This window comes from Pelodiscus sinensis, chromosome 20, assembly GCF_052426305.1.
Source record: "Pelodiscus sinensis isolate ZL-2025 chromosome 20, ASM5242630v1, whole genome shotgun sequence".
Taxonomy (NCBI): domain Eukaryota; kingdom Metazoa; phylum Chordata; order Testudines; family Trionychidae; genus Pelodiscus; species Pelodiscus sinensis.
This window is the reverse complement of record NC_143071.1, coordinates 24,916,710-24,944,199: the sequence shown is the minus strand read 5'-3', so window position 1 is coordinate 24,944,199 and position 27,490 is coordinate 24,916,710. Positions and strand designations below refer to the sequence as shown.

Sequence of the window (27,490 nt, the reverse complement as noted above, 5' to 3'; positions counted from 1 at the left end):
ACCCAAGTGACATGATTTAGGGTGTAATAAATAAGGCATGGGCCCTCATAATGCATAGCAAAGATAAAAAGACATTTTGAGAGGTTACCTCCTTTAGTAAGCACTGTTCATGCTGACTGCTGATTGAGGCTGGGTCTCTGTGGAAAAATTAGTATGTGACCACGTAAGTATAAGGCTACATAAGGAAACCATTGATCCCGGTGCGGCTGGAGAACAAACAGACCCACCCCGCTTGCCAAGGGGGAGCGGGTCTGCAAGCCAGCCCAGGTAGGGGGCACGGCCCCCCCGGCCAGATCCAGGGAGGGGGCACGCCCCCCCCGGCCAGATCCAGGGAGGGGGCAGCGCCCCCCCCCAGCCAGATCCAGGGAGGGGGCAGCGCCCCCCCCAGCCAGATCCAGGGAGGGGGCAGCGCCCCCCCGCCAGATCCAGGGAGGAGGCAGCGCCCCCCCGCCGGCCAGATCCAGGGAGGAGGCAGCGCCCCCCCCCCCGGCCAGATCCAGGGAGGAGGCAGCGCCCCCCCCAGCCAGATCCAGGGAGCAGGCAGCGCCCCCCCCCCCGGTCAGCCCAGGGAGGGGCAGGGCATCGGACCCCGCCTCGCGCGCGCTGGGCGCTGTCCGGGCGCAGGGCGGTTGCCCCGCTGCGGAGAAGGGGGCGGGCTCGGCTCGATTGCTCGGCGCTCCCCGCCTGGCGGTGGATGGTCTCTGGCTCGCAGCGCGGCCTGGCGGGCTCGGAAGCAGCCGCCGGCCTGTCCCAGCGCCCGCCCGCCCCGGGGAGTGTCGGCGTCTGGGCTGCGGCGGGGCCCGGCCGGGGCCGCGATGGTTTAAAGGCCGCGGGGCCGCCCCGGATCCGGCAGGAGCCATGAACCTGCTGCCGGCCAACCCGCACGGCAACGGGCTGCTCTACGCCGGCTTCAACCAGGACCACGGTGCGGGCCGGGGGGGGAAGGGCCCGGCCTTTGTTCTCGCCCCGCCCCCTCTGCCCCCCCCCCCCGAAAGTTTGGGGCGACGCGCGCGAGCGCCCGGCTGGGGCGGGACTGGGCTTCGCCGCGGGACAAAGCGGCGCCCGACCTGTTGCTGGGCGGAGGGGCCGGGCCCCGCCCCGCTTCGGGGGCCCCGGGAGTCCCGACTTGGGACGCGGCTGCTGTGACCGGGCTCACTGCCGGGATTCGGGGTGGGGCGGGCCCGGCTCGAGGCGCTGCCTGCCAGGGCCGGGGCTCTTGGGGACGGGACGGGGGGGTTGCGCATCCGGACACCGGTGAAGATGCAGCTGTTGGGCCCCTTCATCTAGAGGGGTGTCCCGTATTGTGTCTGCAGTGCCTTGCCCTCCGCTTGTGTCCCTTGCAGCCATCCAGTCTAAGACAAATGCTTTGGAGCCACAGTCTGATCAGAATTTTAAAAAGCGGTTAGTGATTTTGGGGTGTCATTGCTGTTTAGTAGGTCAGTCCTTGGCACTCTCTGAAATTCAGGTTCTTTTTAAAATTTCAGCAACTAAAAATAACGATTCATTGAAGTGGAAGATATTTAAGTTGTAACACAACTTTTTACATGGCCTTAATTTTCTGGTTTAAAATTAAAGATGGTTCTTCTGAAATTCACAGAGGAAGTAATTTCCCAAATGTGCCTGTGTCACTTCAAAATAAACATTTTTATCTTGTACAAATTAGTGAAGATTTGCTTGGTGCCTCAGATTGCAGCCACCAACTCTTGCTGGTGGCTAATCTGACAATTTAAAAAAAAATACTTAATTAACTTGAGGGGAAAACAAATAAATATACACATACCAAAACCTTAATTTATTTGTGGGATTTTTCTGCAGATTCAAAAATAAAAATAACGTATAGTTGGCTCTATTTTTTTTTTTACAGGCCCTAAACAGAATAGAAATACAAATAAGGTGCTTCAAATATTCTTTTTTTCTTAAATCTTTTGCTTTTTTGGTTACTAAGTCTGCTATAAAAAGTTAGGTTGACAAATATTACTTTTCACTGCATACTTACTCAGCCCAGGTGAGCCTGGGGACAAATTAAACCTTGAATGAGATAGTGGAGGCCAGAATTGATGGGGAGGGAAGTGAGATCTTGGGGCCAGAGCCAGCCACCCTGCAGCCAGGGAATCAAGCCTGCCACCCATGGGCTGAAGCCTGACCCTACCAGCCCTGGGAAGGTGAACTGCCTGGTCCTCTAGCTTTTGTGTCTCCACTGGTGGACAGGGCCCAACCTCTGCTGGCAGCCAAGGGGAATGGGGCCCAAGAGGCTGTGGCCAAAGGGAAAGTCCTTGATGGCTGGCTGCCTTTGAAGAACCGTACTTTAAATCATGGCTAAAACATGCTGACAATCAGTAGTGTTTTAGTCTATCTAATGATATCTAGAGTCCATTGGCTGGGATAATGGAGGAAACTAATTACAGCTTCAAGTCCTATGTTTGGCACTCCTTTCTCAGGGAAGGGGAGGGAGATTTTTAAAGGCATCAGTAAAAGTGACATACCCAACACTCATTGACTTGTGGTAGCATTGCTGCTCCTTAATGCCTTTGAAAAATCTCCTTTATAGAATCTATTATAAGAAACAGTGCACATGTGTACAGCAGGATTATTTTGTACACAATATCAGTCTTTTTAATAAAACTCTTTCTTGCGCTGGGGGAGGAGTGGAAGACTTGTGGATGAGTACCAAAACTTTTTCTTCCAAAGTGTGAGGAAATAAATTTAAGACAAAGTTGAAGCTAACTTTTTCTATTTAAATCTTATTCCCGATAAAACTGTTTTTGTGCTTTTTAATAGCCAGTGAGAACGAATGTGTTTTTTTTTTTTTCTTTTTTCTGTTTTTAAAGGAAACTGCACCTTTGATATGTTTGAGCTACCATATTGGCTGGGGGGAAAAATAACTTACAATAGTGGTTAGTGTGGGCTACTTGGTTTTGGGAGTGCACCGTTTCAAACTGTATATTTAGACAGAGATTAGCTTTGGTATTTATTCTGTTTGTGTAACTGCTAATGAGGAGTAACTAGGGGTATGTCTAGACTGCATCCCTCTGTCGGCAGAGGGATGCAGATTAAGCAGGTCGACATTGCAAATGAGGCAGGGGTTTAAATATCCCACGCCTAACTTGCATAAAAATGGATGCCGCGTTTTGCCAACTCAGCACTTTGTTGGCAAAAAACGGCAGTCTAGACAGGGATTTGTTGAAGAAGGCTTTCTTTCTCGACAGATCCCCCGCTAAACTGCTGCTTTTTGCTGACACAGTGCTGAGTCGGCAAAACATGGTGGCCATTTTTATGCTAATTAGGCGTGGGATATTTAAATCCCTGCCTCATTTGCAATGTCGACCTTCCTAATCTGCATCCCTCTGCCGACAGAGGGATGCAGTCTAAATATACCCTTGGTGTATGGGCCTTATAGCGAGTGCTACAAGATTCTGCCCATCTCAGCATCATGTCCTTAGTTTAGAATTAAAAATTGTTGTGCTTGTGACTCTCATTGTTTCCAGAATGACATGTATGCCAAATGGATTTGTCATTCCCGCTCAGGAAAGTAGGGGTGGCTTAGACTTCCCCACTGCTATCATGGGGGGAAATGCTATAATTAGACAAGAAATAATTGCCTAGATATCATTTAGTGATGTCATTTGCAGCAGCAAATGTTGTACAGCCGGTCCCCGAGTTGCAAACGGTCGACTTACGACTGTTTGCAGTTACGACTGAAGCTGTCGTAAATGGTGGACCCCGAGTTACGAATGCGATCCGTGCTTATGAACAGCTCGGTCACATGTAACTCTATGAGGTCCGACTTACGAACAAACCGAGTTATGACCAATTGCTTGGTCCGTAACTGGTTCATAAATCGGGAAGAGGCTGTATATGCTGACCCAACTTTGCTAACACCCTCTGTATTTGTCTGAATTGATGCCCCTGATTATGAGCATTATTTAATTCTGTTAACACACCAGCAGGGCTCGACAGATAATACAATCTACTCGCCTGTGGCAAGTAGATTGCAACCCGGAAGAGCCGGGTTCGGGCGATCTGCGCATGCGCAGATTGCCGGACAGTGCAGCAGTTCGAGCCCTGCACACCAGTATGTCCAAAGGAGTTGTACAGACTTCAAGAAGATAGCTCCTCAGCTCAGAAACTTACCTTAACTGCATTAAGTATCTATTCTAAATTAACAGGCAAGTTTAAACAGTCCACTAGTTATATAGGTAAAGAAAGTGACAGAAGTTCTGTTTGCAAGCTACTATACTATTTCCAGTTAAGTGGTATATTTGTACAGGCTGAACCTCTCTAGTCCAGCAATATCTGTAGTCTGGCATGATTTTAATTAGCCAGATGTCCACTTATCATGGATATGGCCAGGTTTCCTGTGGTCCCATAAAGTTTATTTATAGTCACCAGTCCTGGCTCTTAGAGCTCCTTGCTGCTGTTTTATCTCTAATTTACCCCTAAATGTATAAGAGCCCAGTGGCAATGTTGGTAATGCTGCTAGACGATATTGACCTCCCCTAGTTCAACAAATTCTTTGGTTCAGCACCGGTTAGATCCCGAGGGTGCTGAACTAGAAAAGTTCATCCTGTACTTTAAAAAATAGCCTCAGAAGTAAAATATGTTATAGCAGTTGTTAACTGCTTATCTTATTATTTTTCCTTCTTATTGTGAATGTACATCTAATAGTATCAAAATGGAAGTGCAGATTTCCTTCTAACCAAAAATAGAAACGTGAGTCACTGGACTGCTGAAACTTAGTGTGGGTGCCTGGATGTAATTTTGCAATAACCTAATTTCTTAACTCAAGAATAACCAATGCTGTAATCACAGGAAGATGGGATGATCTAATAGGACTAGAAAATACCTTACTTCTATGAGGCTTCTTTTGGAAGAAGCTTTTCCGGAAAAGATCTTCTGAAAACTTCTTCCAAAAGAGAGCGTTCGCATGCCAAAGCGCATTGAAAAAGTGATCTTTTTTTGAAAGATAGCAGCATCCATTCAGTGTGGACACCTCACATTTTAAGCTGTGATTACTATGGATGGAATGGCCTCCAGGGCACCTGTGCTTTTTCCTGAGGCCTCTTCTTTCAAAAACTCCCTCTTTCCTATACCCACATGTCTTTTTCCAAAAGAGCTCTTTTGGAAAAAGGCATCTTCCTTGTAGAAAGAGGTTTACCAATGTTGGAAAAATTCCTCTGTTCTTTCAAGATACTCCCTCCCCTCACCCCCATTCCCACCCCCCCCCCCCCACCCCAAAAAAAGAATGTGATTGCAGTGTGGACATAAGTGTAGGGAGTGTGGTGAGTGGTGTTTTTTTAATTTTTTTTTTAAAGAAAACAGATGTTTTTCCGACAACTCTGTAGTGCAGACATAGCTGACTGGTGTGTTTGGCCTGCAGTATCAGATCCATGTTTTCCTTTTATTCCTTTAAGGAACATTACTACTGGGTTTTTTTATGTGTGTGGCATTTTGTTTTGTTTTTTAAATATTGTTTAGCTCTGCACTGAAGGTTCATTATCGCACAGGAAAGGTTAAGTGTTATCAAGTACTTCACAACAAACTTTTTTTTGGTCAAAGTTTTATTCATCTGAAGTTTGATATCTTCTATAGTATTTTCTGTCCAAAGATCTCAAAGTCAGGGTGGATTTGGTTTAAATCACTAGTCAGGAAGACTCCATTTAATCATAGTTTTCTACATAAAAGTGTATTCTTGTTGGTTAGTATGACCTTAATATGTATTCTTCAGCTTGGATGTTGGTTTCATTTTTAGAAGGGACACACTGTACACTTTTAAAAATAAAAGTCACTGTTTAAAACTTTTCAGATTAGTTGTACAACTATATGAGAAAATGAGAGAGTGGTTATTTCATTTAACAAAGGTAATTGAAGCAGATAATTATGAAGTCATTGGGAGGTGAACTGTCTACAATTCAACAAGTTAATCGATTAATATTTGGAGGATTTTTCTTGCTATGCTGTATCAGGAGAAGAATATAACCAGACAGATATTTAAATTATTTTATTTAACAAAAACAACATTATGTAATCTGGATTTTTTTTTTTTTCAAAAGCAAACATTTTAACAAAAAAAGCATGTGAATTTTGAGTTAAACATTCACGTTATTTTAAAAACAGGTTTGTTTTCATTAACATTGTTTTATAGTAGATTTCACAGCTAAAACTATTTTAACTGTGTCAACCAGATCAACATGATTGGCTTCTGCAGCTAACTCATTCGTCTTCACCTTCATTTGCCTTTTTGTTTTGCCTGGAAGAGGAAAAACAAGCTTTTTCTGCTTTTTCAGATCCCAAATAATTTCTCACTTTGGCATGGATTAGTCCAAAGGAAGAAAATATTCTTTCAACCCCAGCAGAAGACACTATTGCTGTTAAGTGAGATTATCATTTCATCAGTCTATGAATCCAAGTGCTTAAGCCCTTCTCTACACACTACCAAGCCCGTTATTTTGAAAGAAGGGGCTGGTTATTTCGAAATAACTCCTGCTTTCCACAAGGAATAATGCTTATTTTGAAATTGCTATTTCAAAATAACTTTAGTAGGGACACTCCACTGCTGTTATTTCGAAATAACTACTCCCCAGAATCATTCAAAGTAATTACTCCCAGGGGCTCTAATTTGAGGTAGCGCATCCACATTAAGGGAACCTGCCTTGGACAAATTTTGAAGCTTCCTTGTTGAGTGGATGTGCTGTTTTGAAATAGTTATTTCAAAACAATAACTCCCAAAATAAGTTATTCCAAAATAATTTCCTAGTGCAGATGTGCCCACTGACTTCCACCAGGTCAGTCGTGTGACCTTTTTTTTTTTTTTTTTTTTTTAAAAAAAACATCAGCAAACACATTTCTTGAATGGGTCCCCCTTACCTCTTAAGTTTATTATTGTTGGCATTATGGAGGAATGATTGCTGGATGCCCATGTCATAGCCAGCTCCTCTTCTTCAGTTAAGGTTTGACCTGTTATCAAGTATTGATAATAGAGCTTATCTCATTTGGGATTTTTTTAATACTTGTAATTGAACTCTGTACCTGCATTTTCTCTTAAGATTTCACTCATTTCCTTCCAGATTTCAACAGTATCAACAATAAAACCGCTATTTCCCTATGTTTTGTTCAGGGCTACAGAAATAGGCTTCAGAGTACTCCGTGTGTGTGTTCCACATTTCTCTAAGCCCAATGTTGAACTTTGGCTGTGACAGTGCCATCTGGGTTTTTTTTTCCATGATTTTGTTCACAAACGGTCATCAGATTAGGCCAGTTTTGATTATAGTGCTCAAAACAGTCTCCTCCTGAGCTCCATCACATGTCTTGTGGGAGAGTTAGCTTGGTTCCTCCTGCTTTTTTCAGAGCAGTTGCTGCAAAGTTGTTGTTACTAGGGTTTAAAATGTGTTAAACCTGTAACTGCTGAAAACTTCATCAGTTTCACATTTACATGGGGAGAGAGAAGGAGGCGGAGACTTCATGAGAGCTGCCCTCCCCCCCCCCACCCCCTTCTCCTCCTCTGCTGTATTAGAGGCAGCAGTATGGGTGAGGGGGGAAGGCGGAAGTCTGGAAAAGCTGGTTTAAAAGCTGGCTCCCCCCTCCACCACCCTGCTGCCTATGTTTTGAGAGGCAGCAGGGTGGTTGTGGGGGGAGGGGTTGTATGTAAATGTGAAGGTTAACAGATTAGCCCAGACTCATTGGTTAACTGTTTACATGATCACATCCCTAATTGTTATGGAAGCATTTTGCAATTCCAACAACCTTAGCCTTCACTTCTGGAACATTGAAGGGTTTGGCTAGGAGGTGTATCAAATGAGCACTGCAACTGAATGTTGTTAGATTGGGGTTCTTCTCTCTCATTTGTGCAATGTTTAAGAAAAGTTTTGTAAATGAGTTCCAATATTTCATGAATGAGTGACCTAATTTTATGGGGTTCCAGAAACTTCTGTATAGATTATCTAGGTTAATCTTTCTATCTACCCAATGGGACTCAGACTAGAAAATATTAGTCTATTATCTCTGTTGCAGCTCATGGAATACCATAGGTCTTTAATTTGCAGTATACATTGAGCTGACAAAGAAATGGTGTGACAAAATGAAGCTGTGGTTTGAGCATGACTAGAAGCCTCTCAGTACAACATATTATAGGCATCTTTAATCTTCTTATCCATCAAAGTCTCTTTTATTAACTTTTTGCCCTTTTCCACACGTATATAGGGAACTTTTTTAGAAACTGGGCCAAGCAGAAATCTCAAAGCTTAGCATGGAGTTGTGCTCAACAAACTAGTACATCTGGACCAGTGAAGAAAGCCATTGGCCTTTCTCTTCTGTTCTTGGGAGATGACTTTTGTAGGACTGAAAACAGGTGTAGAGGTAGCTGTTCATGTTGCCTCAGGGGTCTGCTGACTATTGCTTGCAGAATAAAAGCCTGATACTATACCTATTGGAAATCAGTGGTAAAGCACTTATTGACATAAATAGGAGTGCACCTGCTGTAACTGTTTTCCATGACCTCAGTCAGCAGGAATCCTAAGGACACTCCCAAACTTGCATCCTGTGTGTAGTAGGATGGTTTGCTTCCAACTAATCTAGTTGGCATATGGTCATATTTGAGAAGAAATTCTGTCTTCAAATAAAATGGCAATAAAAAAGAGGAAAAGAGAATGAATTGTTAAATCACTGGATTCTTTAAGGTTCTCAGCACAAATTTCTAATGTAATTTTCCTCTATCTCCTTGCCCTCAAACTTTTAAGCTATTGGATTATTTTAAAATTCTGTGAGAGGGGTAGGGATTTCTCAACTACTGTCTTAACTGCTGCTAACCTGGAAGGTCCATGTATGCAAATACAGAATGCTGGCAATCCTGAACAAGTGATTTTCCTGAAATTGATAGTTTGACACAAGCTAGTTAAATTTCAGGAAAAATAATGTTGAATGCGTGTGGTTTTTCAGGGTCTGTGTGTCATCAGATATGACCATCTTAGAATGTTCTCAGTATATAATTCATGATACTAGGTCACAAGATTCTGAATATCCTTGGCACCATGCAGATGCTTCACTGTCATAGGGAGCTGAGCAAATAGTCTGGCAGGATGGAGAAGGAAGGTATGAAGTGAGGTTTTTATTATAGTTTTATGGCTATTAATCTGTGGTTTGACACAGAGCCTGACAAGACTCTTGTTTTTCTTATTTTTGGAGTAGATATGTCATCTTACCTGGGGTTCAGTCTATTGAGCAGCTGTTCTCCCTTCTTCCCCCCCCCCCCCATGCTACTTCCACTATACTGTACAAGAGCTGTGGCTGGAGATACTCTTGCTTTACATGCAGAGCAACATCAACAAATTCCCAGTTCCAGACTTACCCTCAGTAATGTGCATCTTGCACCTGCCTTCTCCTAGGCAACACAAGCTCATAAAAATCTGTCATATGCACAAATCCTGTGAGTTCAAATGGAGTTTCCCAGAAACTTCAATCCAAGTATACTGTTTAGGTAAGGATGTTAAAATGCATGTAATTAAATAACTGTGTTCTATTTGGGTAGCTGGTGGCAACGCCTCTTCAAATTATTTTTTTCTCGATGCTGGTTAATGTTTCTAAAGTATTCTGCCTTAGGCCAATATTGGCCAGTGGTATAACTCACTGCTTACTTGTGATAAGTAGCACCATTAGTGTTTACTAATTTGTAAAGCAGATAAAACAGTCGTGGAACTCTGGCACAGAGATTGAAGGAATACATTAAAAAGGCATTTCTCTTCCTCCTCGTCTAAGAGATCTGCATAGCCCAATTCTGGTCATCCGTTTCTCCAGTTCTCCACAGTTAATTGCAACTGATGGACTTCTTTCTATGTTATCCTGAAAGGGACTTAAGAATATGGTCGATATAAAGAACTATTCCCACCTATTTCAGGAACAAACATGTTAGACAACGTAGCAAAGTTTTAATAAGGAATCTGAATATTTGAAATAGGATTTCTCACTTTTTGTACTAAAAGGAGACTTCTGTGCTAGCTGTTACTGGAGAGTGTAAGATCCTATAAGAATTTACCAAAATTATGATGTCCTTCTCCCTAGTTTTGATATATATATATATATATATATATTTATCAAACTGCCTCCTATGTGATACAATAACACTTTTAATTTTCAGTATTTCTTCACCACTTATTTAAAAAGACCACCGGGAACATCTAACCTTGAAACAAAGTTTAAAAATCAACTTAGGTTTTCCGTTTTGAACTAATAAAGATGTACAGCCTTGTTCTTGAAATAAATTTAATTGACACTAAAGTTCTTGAATAGTGACCCCCAACCCCTCTGACTTATTCTTTGTTGCCTGTGCTTCATAATTAATGCTTTTTTTTTCATTTTTGTTTTAGGGTGCTTTGCATGTGGGATGGAAAATGGATTTAGAGTTTATAATGCAGATCCTCTTAAAGAAAAGGAGAAACAAGGTGAGAGAGATTGTATCACTTTCTATGCTAGGTCTGTTTTTGAAAGTCCCGTCTACTAGTCTTCTCTACAGCACTCTTGCCTGGGTTAGTTTCTTCCTGAATTGAACCCTGGTCCAGTGACATTTCTTCTAGACAAGAGAGGCTAAACCAGATCCAAAGGGAGTCTCTTTCATGCCACTTCTAGATCTGCAGTTTAACTTCTGGTTGTCCTCTACTGCCTCTACTGACACTCTGGTATGTAGGTTCAAAGCAAGTATCAGACTGAAACCTCTGTGCCCTGGTTACTAGAGGGGCCGTCAGAATTACATTGTAAGTGTAGGTTACAGAAAGAACTCGGGTAGCTCTCTAAAGTCACAGCCTAAACTACAAGTTGGGCTGTGTTGTGTGTGTGGTTATTTTAAAAAAAAAAGTAGAGCTCCACATCAAGTGCTGGGCTTTTTCTGCCCTATCCTGTCATGTAAAAACTGCTTTGGTGGTTCTGTTAAAGTTTATATATAGCTTTGCTCAAGGATAAAACTTGACAAACATGTGAAATCTATTTTAACCAGTGGAATGAACCAGGCTGTATCAGTTCTGAGAGGAATGGCAGTGTTTTCTGTAACTCAGAAATAACCCCTTCTCCTTCTATAGTCCTTCATTTGATTGCAGGTTTCCTAAGAGCCTCACTGCTTTCTGGCTATGTCTACACTGCAGATCTCTTCTGGAGGGAAAAAAAAAGTGGAAAAAGGCTTTTCTGAAACTTGGCCCATATACACAGGGCCAAATTTCAGAAAAGCTTCCTCTTTCGGAACATCCCTCATTCCTCTCACCAAGAGGAATATGGGGATGCCAAAAGAATGTGCCCACTTTGAGTATTCAACTACTCGCTCCCCTCCACCCCCCACTTGCTGCTTCTGTATTGGAGGCAGCAGCAGTGGGGAGCCTGGTCCGGCAACAGCCCCTGTTCATTGGGAGGGGAGGAAACAGTGGGGGAGCCGCTCCCCACCCCTGTGGATATGGTTGTCCAGGCAGGAATTGCTACTGGAGCAGCCTCTGCCTGCAGCCATCCTAGGCTGCCGCAAACGGGGCTGCAGGACCTAGACTGCTCGGTCCTGGTTTGCACTGGCTCTGGGAGCTACCCCCGCTGTGGCTCTGCAGAGTGCCTCCCCTTATTGACTTATCGACTAATTGTGTAATCAATACAAATTGCATCATCTAGACGATTAGCCAACTACCTGTTCCTTAACATCCTTAGTGCGCACATCCTTTAGCTGCCCTAAGAGGGGTGTAACTCCTAATTGCTAGTGACATCTATCTTAATCGCATTCCCTGCTGAGTATTTTGCTTTCCATCCCTCAGGGTCTACATTTAATTTGTTCCACCCCTAGCCTTCTCCTTTTTCTGCTATGTCTGGAATTCCAGCTCTGCCTTCAGAAAGCTCACTGTCTTTATGACCACCTAGCTTCTAAAACTTTTTCCCCTCTCTGAAACCAGGCATTCTGCTTCTCATTCCCCTTCAAGACTTCCAAAGGAGTCTTTCTTGAACCTCCTGCCATGAAGGCCTTGTTGGTGGCATATGCTTCTCGGCATCTGTACATTTGAATTGCATTCACTCCAACACTGTTTTCATACAGCCCTCTAGCATAGGAGCTGTCCTACTTTTCCATTAACCTTTAACAGTGCCATCATTCCGGTTCCCTGGTATCTCGGAGTGCTGCACTAAAGTGTCATTCTGGACTCCTCCTCTTGGATACCCAAATGACACTTTTAGCTAAAAGCACCTTCCCACTGGACCTAGCTCTGGGGTTCCAAGTATTCATTATTTCCTAGTCCAGCTGGTTCATGGTTGTGTGGGGATAAAAGTGAATGCCACAAAGAAGCTCCAGATGACCGTGCACATTGGTTCATCTTCAGAGCATGTTCTCCCCCAACCCCATTGTTCTGCATGCTGTACTGGCATCCTGGCCAATATCAAATTCTGGCCAAGATCCTGATGGAGCACATACCCTACTATATGCCAGATAATGTTTCCCAGCTCATTTGTGACCACAGAGCTCGCTGTGTGGAGTGAGATGTATGAACTGCTCCATTTTGCCCATGAAGGATGGTAGAGCTTGAGACCCAAAAAACAAAACTGACTAGAATACAGTCTTCTAGTTTAGTTGCATAAATGGAGAGGAAAATCAGAAGTAAAAGGCACCTGTCTCAACTCTCCCACCATTTCCAATGCCTCATCCCCTTTGCTTTTTTCCAGTACTGCCCATAAACATGGCATGTCGACATAATCCAAGTATACTAAACTGCCACTTTTCTCACTCAAAATCCCTCCTAAACACTTTCTTGTTGCCTGCAAGAAGTGTTAACATACCGCAAAAAAAAAACTAATTTTAATGGGATCAATAAGCTACATACATACCATAAATGAGTAACTGCTTGTTTTCCATTTTAAAAAGTATACTTAAAGTATCCATTTGTGGGGAGAAACCTCCTGTGTGTTTTTTTTTTTTTTTTTTAAATTAATTGATGTACAGGCAGTCCCCGAGTTACGCGGATCCGACTTATGTTACGAACGGGGCTTTTCTCGCCCCAGAGGATGGGAGCGGTGGGACGCCCAGATGCACCATGGTCCCGCCACCCGCGTCCTCCAGGGCGAGAAAAGCTGCTCCCTGGTCTGCTGGGGGGAAATCCCCCCCCAGCAGACCAGGTTGACGCGGAGCAAAGCCGCAGAGCATGCGGGCAGCAGCCCCCCCCCCCCCCCAGCAGACCAGGGAGACGCGGAGCAAAGCCGCGGAGGACCCGGGCGGCGGGATTGTGGCGTGTCTGGGCGGAGGACCGGGGCGGCGGGACCGCAGCACGTCTCGGTCCCGCTGCCTGCGACTCCCTGTTCTGCTGGGGGGGGGGACTCCCTGTTCAGCTAGTGCCCCTCCCCCCCCCCCCCCCCCCCCCGCAGACCAGGCTTTTCTCGGGACGCCTGGGGTAGAGCAGCTGGGGCGCTGCCGGTTGGTCCCGCAGCACCGCTCTGGGCGCTACTGGACCAACCCGGCAGCAGCTCTGCCCCAGGCGTCCCCAAATCAGCCACTGCTGAAACTGACCAGCGGCTGACTACAGGAAGCCCAAGGCAGAGTTGCTCTGCCCCGGGCTTCCTGGAATCAGCCGCTGATCAGTTTCAACAGTGGCTGACTTGGGGACGCCAGTTCCGACTTACATACAGATTCAACTTAAGTCGGAACTGGCGTCCAGATTCAGCCACTGTTGAAACTGATCAGCGGCTGATTCCAGGAAGCCCAGGGCAGAGCAACTCTGCCTCGGGCTTCCTGTAGTCAGCCGCTGGTCAGTGTCAGCAGCGGCTGAATCTGGACGCCAGTTCCGACTTACATACAGATTCAACTTAAGAACAAACTACAGTCCCTATCTTGTACGTAACCCGGGGACTGCCTGTAACTTGTGGCTACTTCTGAAAAAACTTTTAATTATAGCAAAGAGTAATCACTCTTCTGATTCTTGTAGAATCCAGTTCGGACCGGAGGAGATGTCCACACACTCTTTCCATAGTCCAGATAACTGCGAGTAGTCTTAATCCTATACTGACACACCTTTCTTGTGGCAAGGCAGTAAAAGGCCTCTTAACATGGGTTTGATCTGAACCATATTTTGCACTTCTATAAAAAACACTAACATGTCATAGTTGGTATAACAAAGAAAACATTGCAATGCTTAGACCCATTCTGCTGTGAAATTAAGAGCTGTGTATATTTACAGATTTCCTTTTTCGTTTTACAGAATTTCTAGAAGGAGGCATTGGCCATGTTGAAATGTTATTTCGGTGCAACTATTTAGCATTAGTTGGTGGAGGAAAAAAACCAAAATATCCACCTAACAAAGGTACTGTATTGAGCAGTAAGGAGCAGATTTCATAAATGTGTTTCTGGCATCTCTGCTAAATCTAAAACTATTTATATAAATAAATAAAATCCAGCAAGTCTGTGTATAGCCTTTGTATGTTGTAGCCTACTTAAAATGACTTTAGTATTTAAGTTTGCATGAGATGTATTTTCTTGAGCCAGTGGAAATTGTGCATCCTTGTGCCAGGGCTGAATTCTGTCTGAATACTAGACTCTTCTTCTGCCACACTTACTTTGGAATATTTGTGGCTCTTTCTACATCATTTTAGTTGGGTAATGGCTTGCTCACTGTTTGCCAAGATACATGTTGAAAATAAATGTTAGAAAATTCCTATTGAGGCAGTGGTTCTCAAACATTGGCAACCTGAGGACCCTCATTTTTATTTAAACGTTTTTAGGTACCTTCTGTCTTGTCCCTTCTCTGACCCCTGCCCCTCCTCCACCCACCCATCTCCTCCTGTCACTCGCTCTCCCTCATCCTCACTCTGTTTCACTGGGCTGGAGTAGGGGGTTGGGATGCAGGAGGAGGGTGAGGGCTTTGCCTGAGGCGGCAGGCTCTTGGAGGGAGTTTGGGTGCAGGAGGGAACTCTGGGTTGGAGAAGGTTTGTGGTGTGTCCTGACGGTGTTTACCACATGTCCTAGACAGCAGCTGCCAGGTTCCTTTGGTCCCTAGGTGAAGTCCCATATGCTGTTTTGAGCCTTCAGGCACTGCCTCCACAGCTCCCATTGGTTGTGGTTCCCTGCCAGTGGAAGATGTGGAGTTGGCATCCAAGTGGGGGCAGTTCACAGAGCCTACCTGGCTGCCCATGTGCCTAGGAGCTTCAGAGACTGGGTGGCCATTTCCAGGAGTTGCATGGAACCAGGGCAAGTAGTGAGCCTGCCTGGGAGGAAGGGGGAGGAGTTGATCAGTGGGGACTGAAGACTGCCTGGACTTCCCTTGCAAACAGCTGTTGGAGAGAAGCTGTAGGAAGGAATACTTGCATTTGACTCTGTCAGCACTCAGACCTTCATGTCCGCCATGCAAAACTGGAAACGAAACCAGGCAGGGCTACAAGTTTGGCTAGTGACTGGTAAATCTGCTAAGTTTCTCAAATACAGTAAAACTCCATTAGTCCGGCATCCAATGCTCTGGGACTCCTGATGGTCCGGCACCATCAGGAACCCGGAAGTGCTGGGGCAGCCGGACAGGCTTCCCCCATTCAGCTGCTGCTGAAACTGACCAGCAGCTGGATCGGGGAAGCCGGGAGCAGAGCAGCTGGGGTGCTGCCGGGTTGGTCTCATAGCGCTGCCCCTCCGGGCTGCGGGACCAACCCGGCAGCACCCCAGCTGCTTTGCCCCAGGCGACAGGTTTCAGCCGCTGCTGAAACTGACCAGCAGCGTCAGTTTCACCAGCAGGCTGAATCTGGATGCCTGGGGCAGAGCAGCTGGGGTGCTGTGGGGCTGGTCTCGTAGCGCCGCCCATCAGCGCTGCGGGACCAACCCGGCAGGACCCCAGCTGCTCTGCCCCAGGGGTCCCCAAGAGCAGCTTGGGTGCTGCCGGGTTGGTCCTGCAGCCCCGAGGGGCAGCGCTACGGGACCAACCGGGCAGTACCCCAGCTGCTCTGTCCCAGGCATCCCCAAGAGCAGCTGGAGTGCTGCTGGGTTGGTGCCGTAGTGCCACCCCTCAGCGCTGCGGGACCAACCCGGCAGCACCCCAGCTGCTCTATTGCAGGCATCCCCGATTCAGCTGCTGCTGAAACTGACCAGCAGCAGCTGAATCAGGGACGCCTAGGGCAGAGCCGGACTATCGTAAGGGGGGGGCTATGAGGGGTCTGGGGTGGCATCCCCTCCCACTCTACTCCAGACTCCTCATAGCCCCCCCCTTCTGATAGTCCAGCACATCTGATAATCCGGCACCCCCTGGGTCCTAAAGGTGCTGGATTATCGGAAGTTTACTGTACATTGTATCCATTTGAAAGTCTGTCTGAGATGACTTGGGGGGAAGGGGGAAATCTCCACAGATTTCTTGTAGTAAGGGTTTTACAGTTCAGTCAATCCTGGTGATATTGGAAATTTTCCTGGGAGTGGTTTGAGTCAGTGGAAGTTCTTTCATTTCCTATTGAAGCAATTCACTTTTGTGCTGGAGGTACTGTCTCTCTTGGTAGCTTTTGCAATGGGGGCGGGTTGATCACTTGTCACTCTTGCCCTTGTGTCTAGTTTGCATTTCATTTCCATAATTAATCTGGCTACATAAATCCTCTGATTTCAATTAGTTATATTCACTTTCTATCCTGCTGGACCACAAATGTTGCTTGACCAGAGTCCCAGATTTTAAAGGTGTAACCTGTAATAACTTTACAATTGTGCTTCTGTTGGGGGTGGGGTAGGGAAGTAACAGTGCTGTAAGTTCAGGCTGAATACAAAATCAGGACTAGTGTCCAACAAATATCTTTGTCACTTTATCAAACTTTTATAAGTGCTTTCTAATTAGAAAGAGATTGTGTACAACTTCTTAGAAATCTGAAATGAAAGATTACTACTGTTCTGATGGGATCTTTTCCATCATTTTAGTGATGATCTGGGATGATCTGAAAAAGAAGACTGTGATTGAAATAGAATTTTCAACAGAAGTTAAAGCAGTTAAATTGCGAAGAGATAGGTAGGTATGAGTGAAATTATTCAATGTGCAAGGCATTATTTGTCTGCTACATGTAGAAGTATTCTTGAAAGTTTCTTAGCGGTACGTGGAAGGAAATTCTTTAAAGCACAAGTCTGCAACTGGAAATCTACTTAGAAGTTTGTCCATTTAAAAGGATGAGGTCATCAGAGTTCAAATAGTTGGTGCATAGCTTCTTCCATGGACACTTATCTGCTTTGCCATGTACAGAAGAATGTTCCTGTGATTTGTTGATCTGTGGCAGGAACCTGTGCTTGAATTTGTGAAGAGCTGGCTTTGTCTTGTTGCATCTGTTTTATCTGTCATGTTAACTCACAGCTGTGACAGTGTTTTTTTTCAGGAACTGCAGTTACCATTGGTTTGGGGGGTGGGGGGGGGTGTAAGAAAGTGTAAGAATCTAATTAATGTTGAAGACACTGTACAAATGAAATAATTATGCATTAGTGTCTGTCTCCATTCCCTGCTCTTGATTGTGAGTTTCCTTTTTATCTCTTTCAGAATTGTGGTAGTTTTGGATTCCATGATCAAAGTTTTTACATTCACACACAATCCCCACCAGTTGCACGTTTTTGAAACCTGCTACAACCCTAAAGGTTAGTGGTGAACAAAGTGGGGGAAGGTAGGTGTTCTTTAGTGGCCTTGGTTACTATTCTTTAGTCACACTTTACCATTCCATTACTTAGTTCAAATTCCTTGCTTTCTTGTTCACTTTACAGTGACTCGTTTTGGAATTTTACAGTTTTACCCTTGTGGGATGATGATGATGCTTTGGCAAACCAAAGAAAGATGGTGCTGCCCTTTTTTTTTTTTCTGCATGGCATTTGTAAAGTTACAAATCTGTGCCCTCTGCAAATGAATGTGGGTTTTTTTTCTAGAGCAGAATACTGACGACCAAGGATAAGTCTACTAAAGAGACAGCAATTGATCACATCATGGAACAGGCTACACAAATACACGCTCACACAATATGAAAATAAGCCCCTCCCGTCCCACCTGACTGCACAACCCCAGTTGTCGCCTGCCACCCCACCGGAACCCACGTGGGTATCATTAAGCAGTTACAGCCCATACTTGATGGGGACCACATCCTGAAATAAATCTTTCCTGAACCCTCTGTACTGGCCTTCAAACAATCCCCAACCTCGGCAGACCAGGACACACCAACTCAAAGCAGCACCTGACCCTGCCAGAACAACAGACATAGCTCCACTGTTACAATGATCAACATACCTTTCGAGATCCAGGGGTCCTACATAATACCTGTCACAACATGTGATGCAACTCCTTCAGTGCACTAGACTTCCCCCAATAACAATTTTGTGGATAAAATGAGACCGTGACTGTAATCTCAAATGAACTTGCACAGAAAAATAAGAACTTATCACTTGTGGGTAAACACTTTTTACCCCCACAAAGTGATTCTTCTATATCTGACCTCTCAGTCCTCATCCTGTAAGGAAACTGTACAGCACCTTCAAAAGGTGAAAGCTTCTGACTATAATTTTTTGGCCCTCTGAGCTAATAAGTAGTTGAAGCTAATTTTGTTTCTCCGACTTCAGCTTTTATTCTAAAAATATATTTTGTTACCCTGTTTTTAAATTGTGGCAAAGTGATGTTTTCTTTGGGCTTTGGACCACTTTATGATAGCTCATACAGCAGACCTAGAAAGCTACTTGCAGGAAATATTGATTCATAGACATGGACTATCCTGATTGCACTGTGGAATGAACTGCAGTCTCACAGATCAAGCTCTGTAAATTTGCAATGCTCCTTTGTAATCCCCTCCCTGCAATATTTGCTTGTACATCAGGGGTGTAATTTTTGATTGGGGGGGAGACGGGGGGGGGGGGGGGACGGGGGAGGGGAGAGGAACCACACCAAGATTTTGGCAAGTTGTCACTTTTTCTATGGAGGAGCTGTGGGGTCTAGGACAGGTTGGTTGTAGAAAGGAGCTTGGGTGTAGGAGAGGGTGAATGGTGTGAGGGAGTTGTGACCTGGGACAGGGGATTGGGGTGCAGGGTCTGATAGGGGGTATGAGTGCAGGAAAGGATTCTGACCTGACGGAGGGTATGTCTACACTTGCCCCCCTAGTTCAAACTAGGGAGGCAAATGAAGCATACCGAAGTTGCTAATGAAGCGCTGGATTTAAATATCCCATGCTTGATTAGCATATTCGCGGCCGGTCGCCCGAATTAACTCGCTGCGTGTAGACGCAGTAGTCCGATCCAAAACCCTTCCCTCGAATTAACCTTACTCCTCATTGCATGAGGAGTATGGTAAGAGTTACTATGTGTTTGGGTGTTATGTGGTTAGTTTTTTGAAAATAAATTGCTTTTTCTTTGTCAATTGTTTATAGGTCTCTGTGTTCTCTGTCCAAATAGTAATAATTCCCTTCTTGCATTCCCTGGAACGCATACCGGGCATGTGCAGATAGTGGATCTGGCTAATACAGAAAAGCCTCCTGTAGATATACCAGCTCATGAAGGAATCTTGAGCTGTATAGCTTTAAACCTGCAGGGAACAAGAATTGCAACAGCATCAGAAAAAGTAAGCAAATAATCCAATGTTCTATCATCTGTGGCTATATTTAATGAGTATACTGTATGGTCCTAGTATTAGCGGCACAAAGGCTTGTTACACTGTAACTACTGGAAAACTATCTTAAGGAACCTAGTTCCAGAAACTTAACACTTAAACACCCCTAATTTTTCCCATTGATCTTTACTGCTAACTAAGCAAAACTGGATACTTCCCTAGAGGTCTGGCAGCTCTCTGGCTACCCTGAACTGGGGCATTACTTCATCCAGTAAACCCAGTGGATGTACTCAAATTAAGTCCCGTTATCTTGAACCAAGAACAGGCTTTTACTATACTGGCTTCTTTCTTTACTTCCAAGGAATTCATGGGTTTACTGAGCCTAAAGCTACAGAAAATTGTCATCCTCCACTATCCCTACCTATCTTGTACATGGACATACACACCTGTAGCTGGTCGAACTATTTAACTTAAGCTTCAGGGGGTAACTGAGTTAGTCTGTACAGGATAAACTTAAAACACAACAAATGGTCTGGTAGCTTGGTCATCTGAAGAAGTGGGCTGTGCCCACGAAAGCTCATGATACCATCCACATGGTTTGTTGTTCTACAAAGTGCTACCAGACCATCTGTTGTTTAAGTTTATTTAACTTAAGTTCACTTCTGGAAAGCAGGCTGCTCTATTATCCAGTCTTTGTTGGCTTCGGTTGAACTTCATTTTTACCTTCAGATTGAGGAACACATTGAAATGTTGGTGAATGCATAAAGCTTGAAAACCATGATTAGAAACCATTTTCCAGCTCTTCCTAACTCTTTGGAGTGGCATAATTGAAATGCTACTACCATACGGCTATTAGTGGATTTTCATTGGCATGGACTCTGCTCTTGAGGACAGTTACCATTTCAATGTCAAGCCCTTCTAACTTCTAGGACTGGAGGACTATAAACCTGTTTGTCTATCCTGCTTTAATATTGGTATCACAATCAGAATAACTTTACTAGTTAACAGCTGATCACTTTCTTTACATAACTTTTCTATGCAGTTTTCCAAAGCACCTGTGACATGGAATAGTTTCCACTCAAAGTCAATTGGACTTTTACTCCTGAATCAATGAAGCTTCAAAAGCTTTCTAAAGTCAGCCAGTATGAGAGGAAAGTGGAGGCAGATTTCAACTGGACTCCTTTTCATGTGCTAATGCCAAGGAATGTCTGTTTCACCAGATGCTAGTGTATAGCTCTAACTTTGCAGGGGCAACATTTTCAAAAATAGAAGCTTAAAGTTGGGACCCTAGCTCTAAGTGAGGCATGTAAGGCAGCTTGCTTGGATCCAGCCCCGAGGTTCATGGCTCCCCTCCTAGCATTGGGGAGCCCATGCCTACTGAGGGACTGGAGCACACACAATCTACTAGCCTGGGCCCGACTAGGCTCTGGTGTTGGAGGGGAATGTGGGGAGTGTCTTTCTCCTTCTTGGCCAGGGACCACATCGGTGAGCGTTTTGGTTTTTTGCTTCTCACTTGCATGCAGCCCCCAACTGATTTGATTTTTATTTTTTTTTCCTCCCTGTGGGTCAGTGGGCCTTGACCCCAAAAAAGGTTCCCAGCCCTGATCTAAGGGATGAGATTTTCAAAAAATGTTGATTTCCATGTTCCAGACTTGCTTAGGAACTCAAATCTCTCTCTTATAGGCTGCTAAATACAGACCTAGGATCCTACCCATACGTTTCTCTTCTTGAATACATTGGTTGCACATTTTCTGTCATATCTCTGCTCATTTGTGGATGGGGCTGCTCTTTATATTTGCCATTTTGAAGAGCAGAGTGGAAAAAAATCAAGACAGAGCACCTGGTAAGAGGCCTCATGTATAGGGTTTAAGTGAAATAGGGTTTGAGAGCTTGTCTCTTTAGAATCTTGGCTATATTCATGTATGTTCCAGTAGCACCAAATGCTAAAAACTGGCAGAGCCTTTCCTAAATTAATATTAAATTAAAAAAAATGATTAAATCCAATCTCATCTGATTTCCTTCAGACCATTTCTTCAGTTTTGTCCAGATCAGTGGTGGACAACCTGTGGCCTAGGGCTGCATGTGGCCCATCGGGATTCCATGTGCAGCCTGTGTACCCTCTCTCAGCCCACTTCCCCCACATCTCTCATGCTCTGAGGGCCCCCACACTTGCCGCCTCCTTCTCCCAGCACTTCTGAATGCCCATCAGCTGATTTGTGCCCCATTTTCCCCCCCCCCCAGCTTGAACGCCATGAATCATCTGATTTATGGTTCTCTGGAAGTACTGGGAGGGGTGGGGAGGAGCTGGGATGGGATGTGCATAGGAGAGAAGGCAAAGAAGAGGCTGGGCAGGGATTTGATATATTAAAGTAAGTGCAAATGTTTGTGTGGTGGTTGAAATTGATAGTTCTAGTAATATAAAATGATCAAAACATTTCTACTTGTGTTAAATAAATGGAATGCTGAATATTTCAGTCTTATTCTTGGAGCCACGGTTAGTGCACATGACTGAATCTTGTGGCCCACTGAGGCAGAGGGCCACTTATGAGCCTTGGTTGCCCATCGCTGGTCCAGCTCATTTTGAATTTTAATCCTAACCTCCAAAGCACTTACAGCCCATCGCAGCTTGGTGCTGTCCACAGCTTTAAATGTACTCTCTGCCATTATCTAAATCACTGATGACTGTCTTGAACATAGCCAGATCAACAACTGATGCCAGCAGACCCCACACAACAGGCCCTTCCAGAATGACGGTGAACCATTGATAACTACTCTCTGGGAATGGTTATCCAATCAGATATGCACCCCACCTAATAGTAACTTTGTCTGGGTTGTGTTTCCCTAATTTGTTTTTTGAGAAGGTCATATGAGACACTATCAAAAACTTTACTAAATTCAAGATGCCAGTTCCCATCCTATTTGCCAGGCTTATTTTCCTGTCGAAGCTATTAGGTTGGTTTGATGTTCTGGGGGAGTGCAGTTTGTCTTATTGGGTGTCTTGGTTCACTGAAATAAGATAATGCTTTGCAATGGGGATTGCCTGATGCTAGGTGGTGAGAGAAACATGTAGGTTAGACTTCAGTACTTAGGGAATCCCTCCAGAAGATTCTAACAAAGTAACTTAGTGGGTTATCCTGCTTTATGCTGTCCCATCTTGGTTTAACGAAGAATTATCCAGAATAGTGACGAGGATGAATTCTGAATATGAAAAATTGACGCTTTAGCATATTTGCACTGGTTACTGGAAACATGTTTCCATAAACCATCATGAATGTTTCAGTGTTTCAGCTGGCCATTTGTACACTGCTAAATAGTTTTGCTGACATTGAGCAAACCAGGCATCGTGCTGGTAAAATAAAACCAGAGGTGTGACAGACCCCAGTGCTTTCGAATCTTAAGCATAATCTTAGTAAGGAATCCTCCTAGTTCATAATGGGATTAAAGTAATCTGCACTCAAGTCAGCTAGGATTTGATACTCTTACCAGGGTATTGTTAGTGTGTTAGGAATCACATGTGATGTGCTTTCAATGCTTTACAATACAGGATAAAGTTTTCTTCCATCTTTACTAATAAAAATGTTTCATTACTTTTTCCAGGGGACCCTCATAAGAATATTTGATACTTCATCAGGACATTTAATTCAGGAGTTGCGAAGAGGTTCTCAAGCAGCTAATATCTACTGGTGAGCTTATTTCTCCAAGTAATATGCTTTATCCATCTTTTGATGGGTCTTTGTGCTGAGCCAAAAATCTTCCCTTTGGTTATTTGTGGCAAAGGCACAAGGTCCCTTTTTAAAATTCAGGCTGTGTGCACAAGCCTAATTAGGGTTTGAAATGCTAAGTGTTTGTTTGTTCTGCCTGACTAATTCTGGGTTAAATGCAATACATATACACCTTAACAATCAAGCTACTACCATGTATGAAAGCTAAATAAAAATCTGTTGCAATTATTTCTCTACAGCATTAACTTCAATCAGGATGCTTCTCTAATTTGTGTATCAAGTGACCATGGCACAGTACATATTTTTGCTGCAGAAGACCCCAAAAGGAACAAGCAGTCTAGGTAGGCCTTCATCTATTTTCTAAGCCTACTGGTCTGAGATTGTTTTGGGGTTTTAATGGTTGGCATTAAACACATGCTAGTAACATTCTCCTGTCTCCAAAATGAAGCTGCTTTTTTCCATAGTAGCAATTAACGAGACAAACTTAGTTCACTGACACTGAAGAGTAAACACTGATATATTTGATTGAAAAAAGTAAGAGGCAAACCCTGTACCTCTGTGTTCTGCTGCCTCCTAACATACAATTGTCTCAAGATCTATCAGAGAGGACCACAAGCTGAATATGAGTCAGCAGTGTGATGCTGTTGCAAAGAAAGCAAACATGATTCTGGGCTGCATTAACAGGTGTGTTGTGAGCAAGACCCGAGAAGTCATTCTTCCGCTCTACTCTGCTCTGGTTAGGCCTCAGTTGGAGTATTGTGTCCAGTTCTGGGCTCCACATTTCAAGAAAGATGTGGAGAAATTGGAGAGGGTCCAGAGAAGAGCAACAAGAATGATTAAAGGTCTAGAGAACATGACCTGTGAGGGAAGACTGAAGGAATTGGGTTTGTTTAGTTTAGGAAAAAAAAGAAGATTGAGGGGGGACATGATAGCAGTTTTCAGATATCTAAAAGGGTGTCATAAGGAGGAGGGAGAAAACTTGTTCATCTTGGCCTCTGAGGATAAGACAAGAAGCAATGGGCTTAAACTGCAGCAAGGGAGGTTTAGGTTGGACATTAGGAAAAAGTTCCTAACTGTCAGGGTAGTCAGACACTGGAATAAATTGCCCAGGGCGATTGTGGAATCTCCATCTCTGGAGATATTTAAGAGTAGGTTAGATAAATGTCTATCAGGGATGGTCCAGACAGTATTTGGTCCTGCCATGAGGGCAGGGGACTGGACTCTCGAGGTCCCTTCCAGTCCTGGTATTCTATGATCATCTCCTCTAAAGTGGGTTGTGCCCACAAACCCATACTACATTTGTTAGTCTCTAAGGTGCCACAGGACTACTTATTGTTTTAAACAATGGTGCCAGTCCTTTCCAGATAAAATCCTAGTGTACTAGTGAAGTCCCTAGTAGACCTCATTGTGTTTCTGACATTCCATTTTTTAGACCGACTGTGACGTAGTCGGGGGGGGGGAACTTGCTGGTTTCTATGGGTCTGTGGTAACCCCACTGGCTGCCGCCGGTATCACAGCCCAGAAGGACAGGGATGTGTCATTATGCAAAGGGATCTCTCAACCGGTCTGACCAGCTAACCCCCATGGAGAGGAACAAAGGAAGGTGAATGCTGCCCTGGCTGGGGGGCAGGGCTGGAGGAGAGTTAGTTTAGTTTCTGTCTGGGAGGATGGAGGAAGCAGCCTCAGCAACAGGTTGGGGGGTTTAGGAGCTGAGCCCCCCCCCATATCCAGGGGGGCTGAGGCATCCTAGGCCTGCCCTGTAACCTGATGACATCTGTGCTGTGCTGTATGCTGGAGAAGCACTAAACCACCTCTATTCTACTGGCTGGTGGAGTCTGTTTGTGCCATTCCGGGGGTGCAGGAGGCGGGGGAACCCCAACGTGTCGTCACACCGACTCTGCTGTGGTACAGGTCTGTCTTTGGCTCTGTACCATAACAATCAAGGAGGTGGCACCTGAGTCTTTGTGGTGGCTCTTATGTACATCTCTTCTCTTCTCTTCTTTTCTTTTTTTTTTTTCTTTCAGTTTGGCCTCAGCCAGCTTCCTCCCCAAATACTTCAGTTCCAAATGGAGCTTTTCCAAATTTCAGGTTCCCTCGGGCTCTCCATGCATTTGTGCCTTTGGAACAGAGCCAAATGCTGTCATAGGTAAGTCATCTGAACTTCCCCAAGGGTTCTGTTTCAAAAAGCAAGCTCTGGCATACTCTTCCCCGAGTGACCAGTTTTTTTTTGATCTGATTATTTTTAATACTGTAAAGAATAAGACAAGACACTGTGGCTTGTGTCCGAGGGAGGGATCACAGTGACCATGACCACAGACCATGCAGCCTGGAAAAGTGAACAAGCAAATCTTTATGCTGGACCAGGCCTGCAGCATCCCATTGGATCTGTGCTGATGAGAAGTAGGGCGTATGACCGATATTGTGGCCATTGAGGGAAACTACATGTCTCCTTGCCATGATTAAGATGTTTATGCTAAACAGCAAAGTAACTTTGCCCAGACTTGTCCCCTAGAGGTCTGAGAACAGTGAGCTTCTGAAAAGGTGCTCACTGAGTAATGTGGTGATGTGCTATTTGATCTGTAACACTTACCCAATATGTCTCTTTGTTTCAGCAATATGTGCAGATGGTAGCTACTACAAATTCTTATTCAACCAAAAAGGGGAATGTTCAAGGGATGTCTATGCTCAGTTTCTAGAAATGACTGATGACAAGCTTTGACTAAACTGAGGAAGAAAAAGTTTGGGTCAAAGTACTACCTTGGTTCTGCTTCTTTAGGAGGAGTGGGTAGGTATGTCCAATACTGATCAAGATGTATAACAGACCTCATTGAGAAGCCTGGACCCTCCCTGAGCCAAACAGGCAGAAGTCCTCTACATCACAGCTTATGTTAAACTCATATGCTATTTCTTCAATGTTAGTGGGGGGTTGGGTGGGGGAGGGGAGGAAACCCCTGTGGGTTTGTCAACTCTTCAGTTTTCAAGAAATGGCTTTCAATAGCTTGTGCCTACAGGGTCTCCTTTAAACTGTGAAATGTAGAGTGCAGATGATGAGTGCCTACTATGTATTTGAGGCATTTTCTACAAACTTCAGGAAAGACTGTACATTTATTTGGCATATTGCATCACTTCCACTGAACCTCTCTGTGGGGCAGGAAATGACTGTGGAAAGAGAAGGTAACTAGAATTGTTCTACCAGCAGCTTGCCTTGAACAGGTGGCATTTATTTCCCTCTTATGTAGAAGGGAAGAGGAAGACACAGGTGGCTAGAATAACCCAATCTGAACTGCACTTGCCCTGTTCTAGAGTGTGGTGCAGTTGTCTCGTGGTCCTAGATTGTCATGCACACAGGGAGGTTCTTGGGTAAACTGAATTAACTACAAGCACTAATGTACCTTTCAGTAGTGCCAAACTCTATATATTAGATACAAAGGCACATTTTAGGTACTGGTGTTGTGACTAACCACTACTCAGCATATAAAGGAAATTGCAGAGGATGCTGTGGCAAATGAAGGTCATGTTTCAAGGGGAGGCTACTACTTCTGTAATGAAACATCCATTCCAGGAAAAATTTAAGTTGCATTGGATTGCTTCTAAAATGTAGACTCTGCTTCACAGTGGCTTTCCAGGTCACTTAGCCTACAGTCTAAAGCAGGTGCTGTGAAATACACCACCTCGTTATGACTCAATCTGCAAAGGGTTTTTGAAGCATCAGCTAGGTGCAGCTGGGTCGACCAATCAACTGACTTGCATCCATCATCTGTTCCCCCTTCTCCTCTTTGGGCAACTACATATATCACTAATTTTTGGAAATAAGGCACATACCATTTTTTAAAAAGGTGATAAATAGAACACTAGCACTAATTACATGATGCATATTCATACAATGCCTTAGCTTTAATGTCACAAATGCTTCAAAATTAAAGTCCAGTTCACTCTTTAGCTAATTTGCAGCTAAATCTCAAATTTAGCAAACTTTTCTTTAGCATCTAGTAATAGACTAAGGAGTAACTTTTTATGCAGATTTTGTGGTCAAGTTTGCATGTTGCTTTTATGTGTATGTAATCATTTGTTTTGCACACTATTTGTAATGTTTGTTTTAAATAAATGACTAATTTTGCTGTATTCATTTAAGGTACTCAGTGGATTAACTCTTTACACACACAATCACCTTTTCACAGATTTCAAAAGTATTACATTTCTTAGTTAGAATTGTTGCATGCTTCCCTATTAGACTGCCTTCTTTAAGGCCACAATTTTTTCCTCTGG

At 44.3% G+C, this 27,490-nt stretch overlaps 1 protein-coding gene across 3 annotated transcripts; it reads left to right on the top strand.

Annotated features, from left to right (window-relative positions):
* Nucleotides 1-672: 672 nt before the first annotated feature.
* On the top strand, nt 673-27,346 carry WDR45B (WD repeat domain 45B). Of its 3 annotated transcripts, XM_075903538.2 has the most exons (11): nt 673-925; nt 8,995-9,084; nt 10,356-10,430; nt 14,190-14,291; nt 16,862-16,949; nt 17,466-17,560; nt 19,324-19,514; nt 23,100-23,185; nt 23,464-23,565; nt 25,249-25,370; nt 25,837-27,346. In XM_075903538.2, exons 2-11 carry the CDS (start codon nt 9,072-9,074, stop codon nt 25,941-25,943), a joined length of 981 nt encoding a protein of 326 aa, XP_075759653.1. In that variant the 5' UTR covers nt 673-925; nt 8,995-9,071; the 3' UTR covers nt 25,944-27,346. The 3 variants fall into 3 exon arrangements, with proteins under 3 accessions (XP_075759653.1, XP_075759652.1, XP_089628099.1); XM_075903537.2 differs by lacking the exon at nt 8,995-9,084 and having other exon boundaries at nt 675-925; XM_089771973.1 differs by lacking the exons at nt 673-925; nt 8,995-9,084 and adding an exon at nt 1,203-1,401.
* Nucleotides 27,347-27,490: the final 144 nt, after the last annotated feature.